The 15,379-nt window shown below is 46.6% G+C and overlaps 1 protein-coding gene across 3 annotated transcripts in view; it reads right to left on the bottom strand.

Moving 5' to 3' along the window:
* NEMP1 (nuclear envelope integral membrane protein 1) overlaps positions 1 to 15,082 on the bottom strand; it is a 41,787-nt gene extending 26,705 nt beyond the window's left edge. For 2 of the 3 annotated variants that reach the window (XM_044287423.1, XM_044287425.1), the window contains exons 1-2: positions 14,923 to 15,082; positions 355 to 476 (exon numbers count right to left, since the gene is read on the bottom strand). In XM_044287423.1, the coding sequence (XP_044143358.1) occupies positions 355 to 476; positions 14,923 to 15,010 (210 nt within the window). In that variant the 5' untranslated portion in view covers positions 15,011 to 15,082. Of the gene's footprint in view, positions 1 to 354; positions 477 to 12,520; positions 12,666 to 14,922 lie in introns of those variants that run through there. The other variant, XM_044287426.1, reaches the window with a different exon arrangement.
* Between the last annotated feature and the right edge of the window lie 297 nt (positions 15,083 to 15,379).

Genomic DNA, 15,379 nt, shown 5'->3' with positions numbered 1-15,379 from the left:
CGTGGGATATGCGGGGCACAGAGGAGACCGAGGATGTCAATCACCTTTGCAAAGGCATGTCAAACTGTGAGAGGACAGAGCCTCTAGGTGCTGCAGTAACGCCCCACTAGCGCCTAGAGGCTCATTTGCATATTATAAACACCATTATTTATTGTGAACGGCGGCAGGCACGGAGATATAAGTCATACAGTTATGTTCTGCTGACATTAACACATCACTAATGTCAGCCAGCTACATAACGACCTTTCTGATGACAGAAACCTTTTAAGAAAACTCTGAGAACAAAAAGGAACACACACGAGAGGTTTATAAGATAAAGACATTGACAAGGCAATACACAGGGTCAGCGCCTACCTGCACTTTGGTCCACACTTCGGACCACTTTGGATCTGATGTTTTTTTATAGCAGAAATTCTGTGATGTATCGTAGATGACAGATCTTCCTTCTACAAGCTGGATCACATGTACTGGTGTCCCTTAAAAAATTTCAGACAATTGTACATAAATAATGATGTCTAAAAAGGAATGTAAATGAATAAATATTTTAGAGGGTGGTACATAGGAAAGTGGCATAAGGGCATTCACAATCCAAATAATGTGCACCAAAAAATACAACCAAGTGATGTGTATCCAGCACTCGCACTATTAGGTTATGGCCACAAAGTGGCAAATTGCACAGCGGATTTATCACAGAATTTTGCTGCAGATTTGCCAGAGATTTTACTCTGTGCATTGCAAAGGGTTAATCTGCAGCACTGACAAAGAAATATAGAAAGGCATTCATCTATTAATCACCACTCCATTCCGGCACTGAGGCTCCTTACCCCACACCTTCCAACCACTGGCAGATTAGTGTGACATCCCTCCCGTGGTCACGTGTACCGCTGCAACCATTCACGGACATGTAACAGCTGAGCCTCTGAGGTCACATGACACTTGGGGGACACATCACTGCTGAGGTCAGTGAAAGGCTGCAGCGTGCATAGGACTACTGAAGGGACATCCCACTTCTGATTCACTAGGGACAGGAGGCCCGACATTGGAACAGTGGCAGTTATTAGGCAAGTGCCTTATTAACTTTATGTTAAACACTTTCTAGACTAAGTAAAACTGGTTTTGGGGTCAGATGACTCTTTAAATTCAGGAGCAGGTTTCTCTGAAATCCCCCACCGCATAAAATACCCAAAATGGGCTGTTTTTTCACAGCTGCATTGCAAGGCTTGAAAGGCACAAGTAAAACCCACAGCATAAACAGACATCCTTCGCATTAAAAACCTGCCAAAGTTTACGCCGTGGATTTATAATAGAGATGGTAGAGATAATAGAGATGGTAGAGATAATAGAGATGGTAGAGATAATAGAGATGGTAGAGATAATAGAGATGGTAGAGATAATAGAGATGGTAGAGATAATAGAGATGGTAGAGATAATAGAGATGGTAGAGATAATAGAGATGGTAGAGATAATAGAGATGGAGATATATAGCACATCTTTTTATGTCACGAGTGACCTGACATTAGGGAAATACGGTATGTGTGACTATTGAATATCCTGGACAGACTGGGGCTCAGCTGACCCGACCTCACTGTATCAGAGTGACTTCCAGCCTGACCGGGGGTCTATTGCCCCATTCTCAAGGCATTATGTGAGCAGAGGACAGTATCATAAGATCAATATGATGCAGTGATGATCAACAGCCACAGGGGGTCTGGGAAATTTAGCCACGACCTGGACAGTATCTCCAGGACCGCACACATGAGTCTGGCCTTAAGGAGTATCCCAGTCTTTACACATTGTCTACTTTCCATATACCCATCACTCGGCTCCATCCGCCCCTCTCCCTGCCGACACCACTATCCGACAACTTACCACCACAGCAGAGGTCGCACGCATTTTTTTCAGGAATAGTAAAAATACTCCTCTTAGTATTTATCAGGGGTATTTCCAGCCAAGGAGTACGAAATAAGATGCTGGTTGCTGGATTTTGTTTTCTGGCCATAACCTTTTTAAATGTAGCAGTATGAGGGCTTGTTTTTTAAAGGGGCGAATTGTTAATTTTTTAGTGACACCATTTGGGGTACATGTAACCTATATGACCTATATAACGGTCAGCAGTGAAATCTGTGAAACATGTTTCTACTTTCATATTCAACTGCATTACTTGCCATCCTGATTTCTATATCTCCAGATGTAATGGATATAACGCGGAGACTGGCAATGTCTAAAAGCTTGGGATGCCAATATCTCTAGCCGTTACAAAGCCAAGAGAGCAGTAAACCCCGTCCAGCTGGGCACTTGGGAGCCATTTTTTCAGCGGAATAAAAGCACTTTTCCTGGACATGGAATAAAGATAAACGGGGTCATTTATGATCAGAAATACCCTTATATTAGGCGTATTTCTGGAGAAGATTGGGGCGCAATCTGCAACTTTTCACTGCTCACGTCAGGTCTAAAAGAATTGGGCGTGGAAGTGGATGGGCCACAGGTCTGTCTCATTCATCATTTTCTACACGTGTTTTAGGTATAGAAAACATAAATTAGGTAATTGTTTTTCTTGAAACCCATGACAGCACCCATGCGTGATGGACCTCCCATCCAGGACAGCAAACCTGAGGATATAAAAAGTTCACACCCCCACCACACCTCAGTGATTTGCAAGGAAAAGACCCTCCGGAGGAGTGATAACACAACAAAAGAAAACAGTGATAGCCCCCAGAACAGGAACCAATACGGTACAGTCTTTCCCTAACTAAACTGGGATATAATAACTTCAAGAATAAGCCCCATTAAAGAAAAAACCGGGTTGGGAACATTTTGGGGTGCTGTCATGGGTTTCAAGAAAAACAGTTACCGGTAAGCAATTTATGTTTTCCCCTCACTCATGACAGCACCCATGAGGACTAAACTATGAACTTATAATTAGGACAGCTTGCAGTCCCAGCCTCCCAAAGGCAGCATCAGAGTCCAGATGCAACCTGTAGTGTTTTAAGAAAACATAGGGCGAAGACCATGTGGCCGCTCTGCAAATCTGAGATAAGGAAGAATCCGCACTCTCTGCCCAAGTAGTAGCTACTACCCTAGTTGAGCAGGCCCCAAACCCCTCTGGAATGGGCAGCAGACCTCTTGCCGAATAAGCAGAAGATATGGCAAACTTAACCCATCTTGCAATCGAGGCTATGGAAGCTTTCCTTCCCTTACCAGATCCGTGAAACTGGATCAGGAGATTTTCATCTATTCTCCAATCCTTAGTGGATTCCAGGTAAGTGATTAAACATCTTCTAACATCTAGACAATGGAAATTTTGTTCTCTAGAATTATTGGGATTAACATAAAAAAGAAGGTAGAATTATGTCCTCGTTTCTATGGAAGTCAGAAACCACCTTAGGCAAGAAAAAAGGTAAAGGCCTTAAAATGACTATCTACCAATATATTTGTATAAGGAGGGAAGGCCTGGATCTCAGACTCGCCTAGCAGATATAATAGCTAACAAAAAAGTCATTTTTTAAGTGAGCATCTTGATTTGTATCTCCTTGATAGGTTCAAATGGGGAATAAGTCAAGGCAGGGCAGTATTTAAAACCCTCTTAAAATGATGTCTAAGATCCACTTGTTTTTTGTAATTTCTTTCCAGGCCGGGTAAAACTTGGAGTCTTCCACCCCACCTGGCGTCAATCCTGCTCATCCTTGGATTTGGAAACATTTGAGACTCTGAACAAAAACCCAGACTGGGGGCTCTCTTTCTTTTCTGGGTGTCTGAACCTCTGTTTATTTTGAAAATTTCTAGACCTTCTGAACCCACTTATTTTCTGAGGTACCGGAAATCCCTTTTTCCTGTATGATGATTTTTCAAGAATGTCATCCAAGGAAGACCCAAATAACCTCTGACCCTCGCATGGTAGGGAACAAAGCCTTGCTTTGGAACCCTGGTCGCCCTTCCAAGATTTAAGCCTGATGGCCCGTCTAGCAGCTTTAGATAAAGCCGCTGATTGAGCAGAAAATCTAACGGCATCAGAAGAGTCTGCCAAAAAAAATCGGCTGCTTTAATAAATGTTGGAAGGGAGGTCAAAAGTTCATCTCTAGGGGTTTTATCTTTAATATGTGACTGCAATTGTCCTAACCATAGCTTTAAAGACCTAGATAACCAGGAAGCAGCAATACTAGGCCTAAAACTATTAGAAGCAGATTCCCAGACTTTTTTTTTTAAAGGGTTGTCTCATCATGGACAAAGGGGGCATATCGCTAGGATCCACCCCCATTGTCTTATAGGTGCAGGTCCCACCACTGGGACCCGCATCTATATCGAGAACGGAGCCCCGCAAGGTGGTGGTTGGAGTACCAAGCATGCGCTGCCCCCGCTCCCATTCATTGCTATGGGGTCAACGGAAATAGTCGAGCAAGTGCTCGGCTATTTATGCCGGCCCCATAGAAAATGAATGGAGGGCGGCTGTGCATGAGCAGTGGGCCCTCCTTCACTTGCGGGGCTCCGTTCTCGATATAGGTGCGGGTCCCAGCCGTGGGACCCGCACCTATAAGACAATGGGGGCATAGCCTAGCAATATGACCCCATAGTCCACGATGAGACAACCCCATTAAGGTAGACGTCTTCTTTCTTATCTAAGGGATCACTAAGAACCCCTACGGTAAGTCATCAAAGGGAAGTGACTATCGCTTTGCAAGTTTTGCCACCGGGGCATCTACTTTAGGCGCTTTATCCCAGACTGAAGATACTTGTTTGTCAAAGGGATATTTTCTTTTAATTGTATTAGGAACAAAAAAATTACGATCTGGATTCCTCCATTCTTTTTTAATTATGGCCTCCATATTTGTATGAACAGGAAAAACTCGCTTTTTAGATGCTAATCCTTCAAAAACCTGGTATGCAATGGATTTCTGCTGCTTAACATCTTCCAATTGCATTGTTGCTCTTACTGATTTTAATAATGGCTCTGTATCTTCAGTGGGAAAAAGTGCTCTGCTGCTTCATCTTCAGAAGAATTGCTCCCAGTCCCCACATCACTAGATGAATCAAAATTCCATTTATCTTCATCTGAAATATCTGAATTAGGATCCACATTCTGTCTAGTGCCACATGAAGATTGAGGAAAGAGTTGTTTTAGGGGTCTAAGGGAAGCTCTAACCTCTGATTTTACCAGAGCCTTGATACTTTTTCACATAGATTGAGACTCTTCCAATACTAACTTTTCAATGCAGGATTGACAAATTGTTTTCAGGCGAGAAACAGGCAGCATACTTCTACAAATAGAACACTCCCTGTGCTTAGTCTTTAAAGTATTTTTTTGGGGAATTCTAGGCACCTATAATAAATAGCCAAAAAGAATCCAATCAGCAATGCAAGAGAAAAAGGAATAATTCCTACCGTTAATTTGGTTTCCACTAATCCTTCATGACGGCACCAAAATGGAGGTTGTTTCCTGTCCCTAGAGCGACAAGGGGAGCAGAGGGTTAAAAGGGCCCCTCCCCTCACACACCCCAGTGCTTTTTCAAATTACTACCAGGATGTGAGATAACAAGCCCAACACCAAAATTATAGGGTGGGAGTTACGGTGGTGCCGTCATGAAGGATTAGTGGAAACCGAATTAACGGTAGGAATAATTCCTTTTTCCACGGCATCCCCCTTCATGACGGCACCAAAATGGAGCCATACCATATATGTAGCTCTAGGGAGGGACCACGGCCTGAAGAACCTTGCGTCCAAAGGAACAGTCCTTGTTGGCCAACACGTCCAGTCTGTAATGACGGGTGAATGTGTGAAGGCTTGACCATGTAGCCGCCCTGCAGATCTGATCTGGAGATGCGTCTGCTCTCGGCCTAGGAAGAAGAAACTGCTCTTGTGGAGTGTGCTTTTATTGCAAGAGGACAATCCTTCCCTTCTGCCTTGTAAGCCTGTATGATGGCTGACTTGATCCACCTACCAACCGTGTCCTTTGAGGCCTTCTTGCCTCTATTCTTACCATCATACTGAACAAAAAGGTTCTCATTTAACCTCCACTCAGCCGTAGCTTCTAGGTATCTGAGAACTGTTCTCCTAACATCGATAGTGTGAAATACCTGTTCTCTCTCATTTTAGGGGCTCTGACAAAAAGAAGGTAAAATAATATCTTGGCATTTATGAAAATAAGAAGACACCTTAGAGAGAAAATCTGGACAGTGTCTGAGAATAATCTTGGACTCTGAGACCCTAAAAAAAGGGTTCTCGAATAGAAAGGACTTAGATTTCCCCTATTCTGCAGGCTGAAGAAAATGCAACTAAAGAAGCCGCTTTCCATGAAAAATTTAATTCCAGCCGGTTAAACAGGCTCAAAGAGACTTCTTGTTAATCCTGCCAGCACTAACTTGAGATCCCAACTGGGCACAGAGGGCCTAGACCTAGGTTTAATAACACTGACGAACCGCTTCACTAGCTTATCCTCAGCTAGAGACACCCCAAGGAAGCTTGACAGAGCCGACACCTGTACCTTGATGGTGTTATAACTAAGGCCCTTCTGCAGACCTTCCTGCAAGAAGTCCAAGATTAGGGGGATACTAGGGTTGTCTATGTCAAAAGGTCTATCCAGCAGCCAGGAATTAAATCTACGCCAGGTCCTAGAATAGATGGAAACTGTAGAAGGTCTTCTCCCTGACTGGATAGTCCAGGTGACTGGGTCTGACAGACCCCTCTGCTTTATGATCCATGCTATGAGATGGAGTCTCGGGAAACCTAAAGGGGACCCTGCTGGAGCAGATCTGGCCTGGACGGAAGCGGAAGAGGGTGAGATATCGCAAGGGACTCTAGCAGAGGGTACCAGTTCCTCTTGGACCAAGCTGGAGCTACCAGAATCACTTTCCCTTTATTTATCTTCTTGAGAACTGCTGGGATAAGGGGAAATATGGGAAAGGCATAAGCCAGGTTCCAATGCCAGTCCTGCACTAGGGCATCCAGACCTGTGGGGAAATCAAGAGGACCTTTCTGTTTTCCCTGGTAGCGAACAGGTCCACCTGAGGATGACCCCAGTTCTGGGCTATCATCTCAAACGCAGCCTTGTGGAGCTCCCACTCCCCTGAGTCTACCCTCCTTCTGCTCAAAATATCTGCCTGGACATTGTCCACTCCTCTCAGGTGTACAGCTGTGATGGAAAGGACCGTCTTTTCTGCACAGGAAAAAATCTCCTTGGGAGAGATTCTGAAGATGAGGGTGACACGTCCCACCTTGATGCCTTTTGAAGGAGACTGCTGTTGTATTGTTGGAGTAAATCCTGGGATGTTTCCCAACTAGCTGACCCTGAAGGGACCTTAGCTGCTGGTCTAAGGGTACCGGGATGATGGCTCCCAGAGACAAGTCCAAGACCTCCTTCTCTAATTGGGCTGACTCTGCCGGGGAGGAGAAGATTGTGACCTGAAAATTGATGGAGGGGAAGACTTAAAAACTCTATTTTTAACCCTTGCCGTACTGCTTGTAGAGCCCAAGGGTTTGAGGTCACACTGGCCCATTGGTCCCCAAATTTGAGGAGTCTTACCCCAACGTGATCGTTGTCATTTTTTTTTCAGGGGTGGGGTCAGAACTAAAGTTGGAGTTGAGGATAACATTTTCCTCTTTACCCCCTTTTGGGTAACTCCAACACCCTGCTTTTCCTTTTTTCAGCTGAATTTCTGGAAGGGAATTTGTTGCCGCAAAAGGACTGGGTTTTCCTAGGAGCTCTCTGAACTGATAACCCCTTTTTATCTGCAGCATCTTCCAAAATCTTGTCCAACTCTGGCCCGAACACCAGGGACCCCTTAAAGGGAATTGAACAAAGTCTATTTTTTTTTATAAGTTGTCCCCCGACCAAGGTTTAAGCCAGAGTGCATTGCGGACAGAGTTAGACAAGGATGAGGATCTGGCGGCAAACCTCACAGATTCTGCTGAGGCATCAGCCAGAAAATCTGTGGCCATTTTAAGGAGGGGAAAGGACTCTAAGATATTATACCTAGGAGTACCCTTCCTAAGATGGTCCTACAAACATTGACCCTTCCTAAGATGGCCAAACAAACATTGACCTTGCAACAGAAGTGGTTGCCACATTAGTTTTAATGGAAATGGCCCCGTTCTCCCATAGTTTCTTAAGTAACCCCTCCGACCTACGGTCCATGGGATCCTTAAGTTGGGAGGCATCCTCAAAGGGAATGGATGTACCTTTGCCTACTTTAGCGACCCGTACATCTATTTTAGGGATTTCATCCCAGTTTTTTGCATCTTCAGGACTGAATGGAAGTCTATTCCTGAATTCTCTAGGGACCAAGAACCTTCTATTAACATCCGCCCACTCATCAATGATGAGTTCCTTCAGATTTGGGTTTACAGGAAAAGCTTTACGCTTACTGGCTCTCAAACCCCCAAACATCTGGTCCTGAATTGAGTGAGGTTGTACCTCCTCTTCAATGTACATGGTATTACAGACAGCGGACAAAAGGGAGTCTATATTAACAGAATCAAAATTGTATTTCACTACTGATTCTGAGTCAGAGTCCTCCCTTTCCCCTTCCTCACATACTATGTCTGAGGAACAACTGACAGCCATAGGGGTTTCATCAGCATCGGAGGAGGATTCAGCTGAGATTCTAGGGCACGGTTCAGCAAGGGAATGTTTTTCGGCCATAGAAGAGCGAATCTCTTCCCTAATCATGGACCTAATGTCCTGCATCATAGCTGACCGTTTCTCCCTAACTACAGTCCCTATACAGGTGTTACAGATAGGGCGCCTATATGAGTTAGGTAAGGGAATACAGCACATAGAACAAAACCTGGGCTGCCTCTTATCTCCTTCCTCCCCCCAAAAGGCTCCTTGACCCCCTGAAAAAAAGAAGGGAAAGAGAGAACCTTATAAGAAAATGTGGAATGGGTGAATATACCACCTTACTCACTGTTATAAAGGTCTTCCGGGGTTCTGCAGGGTCGGCATGATCCGCTTCCATGGTGCCTGTAGTCTGAGCGAGCATAGAGCAAACACAGACTGGAGAGGCGTTCCACGTGTGGAAAGGAATCCCTCTACCACAGCACCGCCCTCTGCTGTAATGGCACCCACGTGCCTGGCAATTAGCTTCATTCACGCCGGCAGCTGCAGTAAGCTGCAAACGGCGCTCCAAACCCTGCCGGCCACGTGACTCCCACAGCCTGCTCAGAGCCCCCCCAAGCAGCCGAACTGGTTCGGGGACGTCGGACCCAGGACAGGGGACTCCCAAACGATGAGAGTACTGGCAAGGAGGAAGGAGACCACAGGAGGTCCGATCGACCGGCCCCATTCATCCGTGCATCCTCTCGTCCTGTAGGGACAGGAAAACACTGGGGTGTGTGAGGGGAGGGGCCCTTTTAACCCTCTCCGTTTCCTGTCCCTAGAGCGACAAGGGGAGCAACCTCCATTTTGGTGCCGTCATTAAGGGGGATGCCGTGGAAAAAAAGTAATACGCTCACCCTGTTGGTAGCTGTCCCCCACTCCTCAGGCCAAAGTACTGGGCTTGATGGTCTAGAGGGCTCAATAGGGTCGGGGCGGACCGCATCTCCCATCTCAGACATTCGCAGGAGGAATCCTGCACAGCACTGTGTGCAATAAGGTTGGCTGGCTGCTGTCCCCCACTACCCATATGAATACCAAGAAATGGGCCCTAGTAAAGACCCTCAGGAGGTAAAACCTCAAATACACCACTGGTCCCAAGACCAAAAGAAATCCCTGTAGGGGTCTACTAATTTGAAAATTAAAACGTACACTTTATTTGATCTTTTAAAAGAGGGGGTTATAGGTGCCCCAATATCCACACACTTAAAACTATCAGACGATAGTACTGGCTTATGTAGAAATTGATACTATTTCTCTCAGTTTGGAGAGGAAAGATTGGATGTGAAGGTTAATGGTGTACAGTTTGACACACAATGAGGATATAGCCCTAATTTGCGGAGTACCAGGACCTGGGCCCAGGTCCTAGCTAATAATCCCAACACCTGCTCAGACAAGCTGTGTGTTACTCATCACTGTCACTTAAGATACAACGTTCACATACACTCAGAATATCATGTTTTTTAGAACCATATGACTTGGTAAAGCTCTAACGGTACTGACATCTGTCTAAAATCAACTGCGCCTAACACTAGTCCCCACCCGACATGTTTCGCCGCGATGCGGCTTCGTCAGGGGTTTGGGGATATTGATTGTGTGTGGATATTGGGGCACCTATAACCCCCTCTTTTAAAAGATCAAATAAAGTGTACGCCCCCACTACCCATTTACATACTGCGTGCCAAGCACTCTTCACTGCTACTACAGGTCCCAGCCACGTGTCCCCAGTTTGATCCGGTGTGGGCCTGTGCTGCCGGCGTCATGACACTGCTCCGACGTTCTTACTGCGCATGCCCAAACCAGATGCCGCAGCCATCTTTAAAAGTCCTCCACACTGTGATCAAACCGGAGCCACCTGGCACAGCCACAGCGGCTCCAAACATAAGGGAAACTGTGAGGTGAGGTGGAGGAACAGCAGTCTCGATGAGTGGCCCCCCAAAGAGTCTTATGCCGCCATAGGAAAGGTCACCCACGGACTAAAAATCTGGACCCTCCACAGCCATCTTGGTGTGAACTTCTTCAGAGGTAGGTTTCCCAGGACCTCCTATCCAGAGGACAGGAAACCTGAACTGAGGTGTGGTGAGGGTGTGAACTTTTTATATCCTCAGGTTTCCTGTCCTGGATGGGAGATCCATCACGCATGGGTGCTGTCATGGGTCAGGGGGAAAATGGCCTAAATGTAAGCTAGCCAGGAAGCGGTCTTACATTTAGAACTTGTGGAGGATCCATGGAACTTATGGAGAGGCATGCGCCCCTTCATAACTCCAGCGGATCCACCACCAGCTTAGGGGTTTATTAAGACCGGCGTCAAAGTACTTATAGGTTTGGAACGCATTTGCAATCTTCGGTGGGCCCATGCTGTTAGTTATACTGGTGAAAATGACATGACAGACTCCCTTTAAGGCTACATTCACGCAACTGTGCCCATTTTGTGGACCGCTAACTGTGGGTCTGCAAAACACGGGCATCAGCCGTGCAAAGTCCACGTCGCAGTGTGGACCCAGTGACTTCAATGTGTCCGCAATCCGCAAGACGAGACATGTCGTATCACGGACTTGGAAGGTTATGGAAACACACCCTTCCCTGGGATTCCAGGTGCTAGTCTCTGCGCCGCAAATACGACATGTCACATCTTTGGCCGCATATTGCGGACCCATTGAAGTCACTGCGACGTGGACTTGCACGGCTGATGCCCGTGTTTTGCAGACCCACAGTTAGCGGTGGGCCTGCACTGCAACGCAGAGTACACACAAACAATGCCCTGGGCTCGTGTAGAAATACATATCAGGCTTTTTGTAAAAGCGTAAAATTGCTGTTCAGGTCTACGACGCTTGCACAGGTGTTACTGCACTCTCTGATCAACAGAAATTGCTAAATCGGCAATGTCTGCATTATAGAGGTTTCACATTTAAGCCCATTTTACCCAGCTTTCCTACACTCCTGCATAACTAGTCAGACTTGTCACTCAAGAGCTGAGGAAAGCTGGGTGACAACTTCTGTGGGACTCATGGGTCCCAGCTAGGGTTGCCAAGCCGGTAATTCCCATATGGACTGTTAGGCTACTTTCACACTTGTGTTAAACTTTTCCGGTATTGAGTTCCCTCCTAGGGGCTCAATACCGGGAAAAAAAACTGATCAGTTTTATCCTAATGAATTCTCAATGGAGAATCAGGATGCATTAGTTCAGTCCCTCTTACGTTTTTTGGCCAGAGAAAATACTGCAGCATGCCGCGGTATTTTCTCTGTCCAATATTCCGGAACATTTCCGGAATGGGCATTATTTTACATTGAAATGCACTAAAACCGGATCCGCTCTTGCGGTCTGCGCATGCCTTTAAAAATGGGAAGAAGATAAATACCGGATCCGTTTTTCCAGACGACAACCGGAGACACAGATCCGGTATTGCAATACATTTGTGAGACAGATCCGGATCCGTCTACAAAAGGTATCCATATATCAAGGGGAGAAAAAACAGAACTGGATCGCACATCCACAATGCTATGCTTTGATCTAATTAAACTCGCTACTCAGCGCCATATTAAAGTGTACAGCCCCCCATACTACATGATGTACAAGAGGCATTCGTGTACGTTTTGATCAAAAGGCATAAGCCCACTCACCACGCCAAGGTCGCCTCTTTCAGCGAGACCTACTCTGACAAGGCGGCGCAGCACAATGCGGTAACAAAGCGTTGTGGATCTGCGATCCAGTTCTGTTTTTCTTCCCTTGATATATACAAATGGTATCTGTTTGCATACAGATTGCCGGATCCGGCAGGCAGTTCCGACGACGGAACTGCCTGCCGGAATCCAGCAACGCAAGTGTGAAAGTACCCTAACTTATGAGCGCTTCCATTGTGGAGTGCTCATTAGTACAGCGGCAGCCTTTAACCCTCCCTTCCCAACTCCCTTGTAATAACAAAAAAACAACTCACCTCATCCATTTGATGGAGCCGGGGTCAGGACCTGCGATCCAGTGTGATAATGTTTCATAGCATTAACTGGAAGCAGCAGGACCTGTGAGACATCACCCTGGAGTGCAAATCCTGTCCTGAGCTTCCAGTGAGCAGCGAGTGTTCACCGCAGTGACATCAAATGAGGAGTTGTTTTTTTTTGTTTGTTTTTTTGCACAAGCAGAGAAGGGGGCATTACTATTACTGGGGGGCACTAATGGAGGCATTACTATTACTGGGGGGCACTAATGGAGGCATTACTATTACTGGGGGGCACTAATGGAGGCATTACTATTGCTGGGGGGCACTAATAGAGGCATTACTATTACTGGGGGGCACTAATGGAGGCATTACTATTACTGGGGGGCACTAATGGAGGCATTACTATTGCTGGGGGGGCACTAATGGAGGCATTACTATTGCTGGGGGGCACTAATGGAGGCATTACTATTGCTGGGGGGCACTAATGGAGGCATTACTATTGCTGGGGGGCACTAATGGAGGCATTATTGCTGGGGGCACTAATGGAGGCATTACTATTGCTGGGGGGCACTAATGGAGGCATTACTATTGCTGGGGGGCACTAATGGAGGCATTACTATTGCTGGGGGGCACTAATGGAGGCATTACTATTGCTGGGGGGCACTAATGGAGGCATTACTATTGCTGGGGGGCACTAATGGAGGCATTACTATTACTGGGGGGCACTAATGGAGGCATTACTATTACTGGGGGGCACTAATGGAGGCATTACTATTACTGGGGGGCACTAATGGAGGCATTACTATTACTGGGGGGCACTAATGGAGGCATTACTATTACTGGGGGGCACTAATGGAGGCATTACTATTACTGGGGGGCACTAATGGAGGCATTACTATTACTGGGGGGCACTAATGGAGGCATTACTATTACTGGGGGGCACTAATGGAGGCATTACTATTACTGGGGGGCACTAATGGAGGCATTACTATTACTGGGGGGCACTAATGGAGGCATTACTATTACTGGGGGGCACTAATGGAGGCATTACTATTACTGGGGGGCACTAATGGAGGCATTACTATTACTGGGGGGCATTATTAATACTGGGGGCACAAATGGGAGCATTAATATTACTGGGGGCTCTAATAATTCTGGGGGGCACTAACGGGGGCATTATTAATTCTGGGGGTGCTCTAATTGGGGCATTAAAGAGGTTGTCCAAGCTTTTTCTATTGATGACCTATGCTCAGAATAGGTAATCAATATCAGATCGGCGAGGGTCTGACACCCCCGCCAATCAGCTGTTTGAGGAGACAGCACACAGTCTCCCTTCTCTCTTCCTGCTCTGCCGCTGTAAGCCTATAGGACAGCAGCAGCAGACAGGAAAAGAGAAGGCGCATCCGCACTGCGCACGCCGTCTCCTCACACAGGTGATCCTGAGAATATATCCCTTTAATATTACTGGGGGGGGGGCACTAATAGGGTCATTACTATTACCAGGGGCACTAATGGAGCGCATTATCTAATGGGGCATTACTATCACCAGGGGCATTAATGGAGCGCATTACTATTACTGGGGGGCACTAATGAGGGCATTATTAATACTGGGAGACACACTCTTGGGGTTCAGTATTTTTTGTTGGGAAAGATGGCAACTAGAGATGAGCGAAACGAGCTTCGGATGTTACATCTGAAGTCACTTTGTTCAAAACTGCGGAATAATACTGCGCAGAGATCCATCTCCGTACAGAACTAGAATGTATGGGCTGTGATGAGCTTTAGTAAATTATTTGCGGTCGCGCATTATTATTTTTTTTTTAATAACGCCAGTAATTAATTTTTTGTGGAAATTCAGCTTCAGTTCCGAGGTGCCAGAGCTCGGTTTCAAGTGATTTTCCACTTTAAAAGTCAATTACCGAAGCTATTCAACAAAGTTACGCGCGACTTCATGAATAACGTACTTCGGCTCATCGGAGCCCATACATTCTAGTTCTGTACGGAGACAGATCTCCATGCAGTATTGGGTGCATTCACACGACCTGAAGAGTTTTGCGGTCCGCAACTTTTGCGTCCCCATTGAAATGGACGGGTCCGCACCTGTTCCGGAAAATGGCTGCAGACCCAGAATTACGGTCGTGTGAATGAGCCCGTAATCCAAAGTTTTGAACAAAGCAAGTTCAGATGCAACACCTGGAGCTCGCATGGCTCATCTGCAGTAACAACCCTGGTAGCACCACATATCTGGGGCTTGTATGGGGCACGTGTAGTTTTATGGTCTACTTTCAGTCAGGCAGCCATTTTCCGGGAGGTGCCCTATTCTTTAAAAATCAGGGACCCTGCATCAATGAACCGTTGCCGCCTCCAGTGTGTACAGGACGCAGATGCCGACTCCTCATTACCTGCTGCGGCAGCACATATCGCTGGAGCCAGGAGCAGCACGGTCACCACCGCCCTCATAACTCCAAAACCAGCTATTTCTCCCGCCATAACTGCAGACTCAAATGTCTCATCCAACCGAGGCTTGAAACGCAAACACTTCCAGACCGGTGTTCCGTGAGATTTCCCTACCTCGTCACTTCCGGTCGCACCGGACATGACGTGAGGAGCTGCGCCGCGTTGCGCAGGCGCACAACGACGGGGTAGGGAAATGTCACAGCAGAGTCAGCTGGATATCGGCAGACACTGCGCCTGCGCCGGGAGCCTCACCAGTGGTTACTGGGTAGGGAAAAATTACTGGCCAGTGCTCAGACGCGGTGATTGGATGGATGTTTTTAGCTGGACACTGGCCGACACTGCGCATGCGCTGGGAGCCTCACCAGCGGTTAGGGTAGAGAAAAATTCTGTGCTTTTTCCCTA

The sequence above is a fragment of the Bufo gargarizans genome, chromosome 3 (assembly GCF_014858855.1).
Source record: "Bufo gargarizans isolate SCDJY-AF-19 chromosome 3, ASM1485885v1, whole genome shotgun sequence".
In the NCBI taxonomy this organism is placed as follows: Eukaryota; Metazoa; Chordata; class Amphibia; order Anura; family Bufonidae; genus Bufo; species Bufo gargarizans.
Note: the sequence above shows the minus strand (reverse complement) of the source record. Positions and strands in the feature narration are given on the sequence as shown.